The sequence below is a fragment of the Crassostrea angulata genome, chromosome 5 (assembly GCF_025612915.1).
Source record: "Crassostrea angulata isolate pt1a10 chromosome 5, ASM2561291v2, whole genome shotgun sequence".
In the NCBI taxonomy this organism is placed as follows: Eukaryota; Metazoa; Mollusca; class Bivalvia; order Ostreida; family Ostreidae; genus Magallana; species Magallana angulata.
The window spans coordinates 40,782,432-40,787,071 of NC_069115.1; the positions used below are offsets into that span (position 1 = coordinate 40,782,432).

The 4,640-nt window shown below is 33.6% G+C and overlaps 1 protein-coding gene across 1 annotated transcript; it reads right to left on the reverse strand.

The window, feature by feature from the left end:
* Window positions 1-336: 336 nt before the first annotated feature.
* On the reverse strand, window positions 337-3,354 carry LOC128182832 (uncharacterized). Its single transcript, XM_052851586.1, has 2 exons — window positions 3,235-3,354; window positions 337-1,705 (listed from the first exon to the last, which is right to left on the reverse strand). Exon 2 carries the CDS (start codon window positions 1,645-1,647, stop codon window positions 454-456), a length of 1,194 nt encoding a protein of 397 aa, XP_052707546.1. The 5' UTR covers window positions 1,648-1,705; window positions 3,235-3,354; the 3' UTR covers window positions 337-453.
* Window positions 3,355-4,640: the final 1,286 nt, after the last annotated feature.

Below are 4,640 nucleotides of genomic sequence, written 5' to 3' on the forward strand. Positions count from 1 at the left end.
TAGCCGCTTAACCAGGGACACCGATGGAAAAGAGTGAACTTAAGGTTACGTTTACTCAGGGGCGGAAAAAAATCCACTAATAGGAACGAAAAACTACTTATTGCACATTGTAGCCCCACTATTGTGGTGCTATTTTTCACTTTCAAATAACTAGGTCAATGACTTACTTTTTTTGCTTGTGACATCTGAATAATTTTTGAAAAAATTGTCAAAATTTGTCAAAATTGTCCACCATTTTGAAGGTTTTCTTTATTTTGTAATTATTAGAAATAATAAAACAATTTGTAGGTTGGGAAATGATAAAATATGAATAGCTTTACCAATTTTATATTTGATTAAATCGTTTTAAGCTCATTACAGAAAAACAAGGACTAAGACTTTGTCGTTTGTTTCAATGAATTCAACAGTGTGGTCCATGAATAAGCGACACGGGTTTCGGCTAGAGGAATGATATTACTTATGGTCGTCATTTACTTGCAGAAAATCCAAGAAAGTTTCTTTTAGGTCAGAAGAGGAATGTGATCTCTTAATTCGTACAGTCAAAGAATCGTTTGCTGTGAAATATTTCAACATGCTGGTATCCATATCCATTTTAACTTTCACAGATATTTTATATGGCTTTCTTTCTATTTTTGAAATCTGTTTGCAAAACCAAAGCTTATGATTATCCAAACAGTAGAAGTTTTCTCCGTTTTTCACGACCTTCATGGTTTCAGGATCTTTTCGAAATTTAACAAGTGCAGAAACAATTGACTTCCCTTCATACTCGTCCTTTATAGCAGAAACGCTATAGAGAATTTTGGAAGGGTCAACTTTCAAGGTTTGCAATGTTGGCAATTTTTTAATGGTTTTACGAAATTTAAAGAAAACCCGCCTCATTTCACTTTCAAGATGCAGCTCATCCCAGAAATAAGGTTTACTTGTACATTCTGGCATGCTCACTGTTTTAAATTCCACAGAAGAACATTGTTGAAATTTCTCTGCTACGCGTAATTTCCATAACATTTCATTGTCAGTAGCACAGTATTTGTCTTCAAATTCATAGACTTCAATCCTTACATCCCTGAAGGAATACTTGCCCGTACATATATTTTTTAAATCCCTTTCCAACGTTTGTGGGTTGCGTCTAATTTGTGCTTTACTGAAGAAGATTTTTGATGGGCGTAGCTTTCTTGTCTTCGCGATGCTCAACGACATTCTGTTGATACCTATAACCAATGATTTGTCATCCAAATCACTAGAATCAGAAGTGGATGAAGATGAACTCTCAGTTGAGATTCTCCACAAGATACCCCCTGGGTCCCTTCTTACTTCGACAGTCGGTCTTTTAAAGGGTTTAGAAGAGCTGATCTCATCCACTTTTATAACTGGAACCTTGGTACATTTACCCTTTTTTTCAAGTTCCTTGAATATCCACAATCTTCGATTGTCTTCTGTGACGTATACACCACGACGCCGTGCAACTCTAATAGGGTCTATGTCGAAAATACTACATTCTCCAGTCAAAAGTTTGTCCAAAGTTTCACCTATCAGTACTCCAGCATGCTTGGTGCTTCTCCCAAACCTATTTGAAATAGAGTCCTGGCTGAAGTAAATCCGAGAGAGTGCCAGCATCATGTGAATAGACTGAGTGGTCGTCGATATCATCAAGGAATGAGCAATGATTGGACGTGTGTGGGTTTTTAAGTAACGACGAATTTATTTTCTGAAAATGATTATAATAAAAGTTAAATAAAAACGCAAAGGCAATAATGTACATGTATTATAGTCAATGCTACATATTAAACACGTTTGAAATGACACTCAATTTATCCTTATATAAACAATTCCAAAATAAATATCAATTAGCTATATTTTCTAGTCTATAATACATACAATACTGAAACTGAAAGGGCAAATTCATTTCGTTGAATTTCTTATCATTAGCAAATACATGGTAGTATAGATAATATGTACCTACACTGCCATGCAATTTGCTGATAACAAATTAACAGAGCCGCAAGGTGGGATCGCTACAAAGCATGTTAATTGTTGCAACAGCAGAAAACCCGTATATCTTTTATTATCACATTTATTTCTAGAACTCATTTTATCCACCAAATAATGAACATAAAGTTTAAAATCAATTAACGTTTATATTTTATTTTTGACTACAGGTACCTAGATTCCAGGAAATAGACTATAAACAAGTGGCACTATTTTTACAGCAAAGTTGTTAGGGTCAAATAAAACCACGTGTTCTAAATTTAGATGACAATAACATTCGCAGGGGTGTTAAGCCTTAATGTTAGTAAATATTTGTGCTGAATTACGACCTGTCATAAATCAAAGTTTGAATACCATGCATCTTATTTAAAAAGCTTGTTGGCGATAATTTCAACGAAAGGTACTTGACATTTTACATTCAGTTTCGTATTTATTGTAAAATAAACAATTAATGTTATTTGACAATTTTTGAAGTATTTGATTTTTGTCTGTTCAATATTACATGGTGAACAAATTAAACTTAACAATAACTACTTTTTTGCCTCTGCGTGTTATCTACCTCTAACATCCATTTTCAAAAAAAAAAATGTACGCAAAAAAACCCCTCCTACACCAATCATTGCTCATATCTGGGTGATAACGACGACCATTCGTGATCGGTTTTCCCCTCTCAAATTTACGATAATTTATCTAGGATTTTATATCAAAATAAGATTGGGAAATGAACTTAACATTTTGGAGTATACCAATTTGTGAAACTGCGGCGCCATTTTTGTTAGAAGATATTGATATTGATGACAAAAACAGTATAAGAGCTGTACGTTGTTTACGTACCATAAACAAACAAAGGCTGTGGATTTTTTAATATCCTTGAGGAACTGGGAAAATATACCAAGGTTCCAATAACAAAATTGGATTCGTTATATATCAGCTCTCAAAAACGCTTTATAAGACTGGTTATAAAAGGGAATCCAGAAAGTCGTCTTTAGGGAAACTCAACTGTAAGTTACTTTTCATCTGATTTTAGTTTTTCAGCAAGACGTTTTAATAGATATCGATAGAATGGCATTGAATATCGAGATATTAAAAAAGAAGCTAGAAATTTGAATGATGTTTTTCTGTTAAAGCCAAAATTGTGAGTATGCCAGAATGTACGAGAAATCATTGTTTCTCGGATAAGTTACATATTGATTGTGAAATGAGTCAGGTTTTCTTAAGCTTTCGTAAAATCATGAAAAAAATACCAACATTAGAAACCTTGAAAGTAGATCCTTCCAAAATTTTTTATAGCGTTTTCACTATATCCGATAAGTATGATGGAGAGCCTATTGTTTCTGCACTTGCTGTTTTCAGAGAGGACCCAGAAACTCTGAAGGTGATGAGGTACGGGAATAGGTTATACAGTTTGGAAAATCGTAAGCTTTGGGGTTGCAAACAGGTTTCAAGGATAGAAAGAAAGCTTGATAAAATATCTGTTAAAGTCAAGATGGATATGGATACCAGTATGCTGAAATATTTCACTGCAAACGAATCTACGACTGTACAGATTGATAGATCGCATTCCTTTTCCGGCCTCAGGGAAACCTTCCTTGATTTTCTGCAATTAGATGACAGTCACAATGAAAAGTGTTTCCCACACCATACCCATCGCTTTTTCATGGACCATAATGTTGAACTTATATAAACAAACTACAACATCCCGGCCCTTGCTGGACGGACTCTTTATGCATGATTATTGTGAAAGAGGGAACACATTTTCACTCTTTCCTTTTCTTCACACTTTCATGTTATTTCGTATCACCACCCTCTGAAACTGAAGAGGCAGTACATATTTAGTACAAAAAATGTGTTGTTGAATAAGTAAAGGCCATCATATTGATTCTAAAAAGATAGTTACTATTTTGTTATTAAAACTTTTATAATAGACATGAGTATATGATAAATTTATCATTGTAACAGTAACTATATTCAGCGGGTCACGTCTTATTGCGAGGCTCGGATCATCTATTGACGGAGCATTAAATTCATTAACAATTTGTAATACTGTGGAATCGTAAGAATTCGTGGTGGCTCAATTTTTGTGGTATTCATGGGAAGCGTTCCTCCACAAATTTTGCATCCTCGACGAAAATAGATTTTTAAAGACTTAGTTTTCTCACTGAAACTGAAAATTGACGCATCCACGAAATAACATCCCTCCGAATGAGCAAACAATCGCAATCCATGAAAATATCAATGATTTCACAGTATTAAGAAATGTTGGCGGTATTAAGATTCTCGAGTCATTTTAAGTTTAAAATAAACTCACAAAAATCTATATAAGTGGTTTACTTTGCATTGTTAACTTACGATGTTAATTTTTACTTTAATACAACATTTACAACTTTGCAACGTTGTTATGTTGTAGATTTAATTTTATAGTTACACCCATCAAGAAAAGTGGAAAATTACATCATGGAACAAAATACAGGTGCATTTGACTTTTCTCGAAACTGAAATATCTGTTTTGAACTACTTCTTTACGTGTTACAACAGATTTTCCTTAAAGAAAATAAACTAGCTTTTAGATCAATAGTAATACAATGTATTTGACAATCCAGTAGATCTATGTGCTTTTCTACCGTCATAATTAAACACAATAGTTTATCAAATTA

Coding starts and splice junctions, on each gene's coding strand:
- LOC128182832 (XM_052851586.1), bottom strand. CDS start 1,647: ATGATATCGACGACCACTCAGTCTATTCACATGATGCTGGCACTCTCT.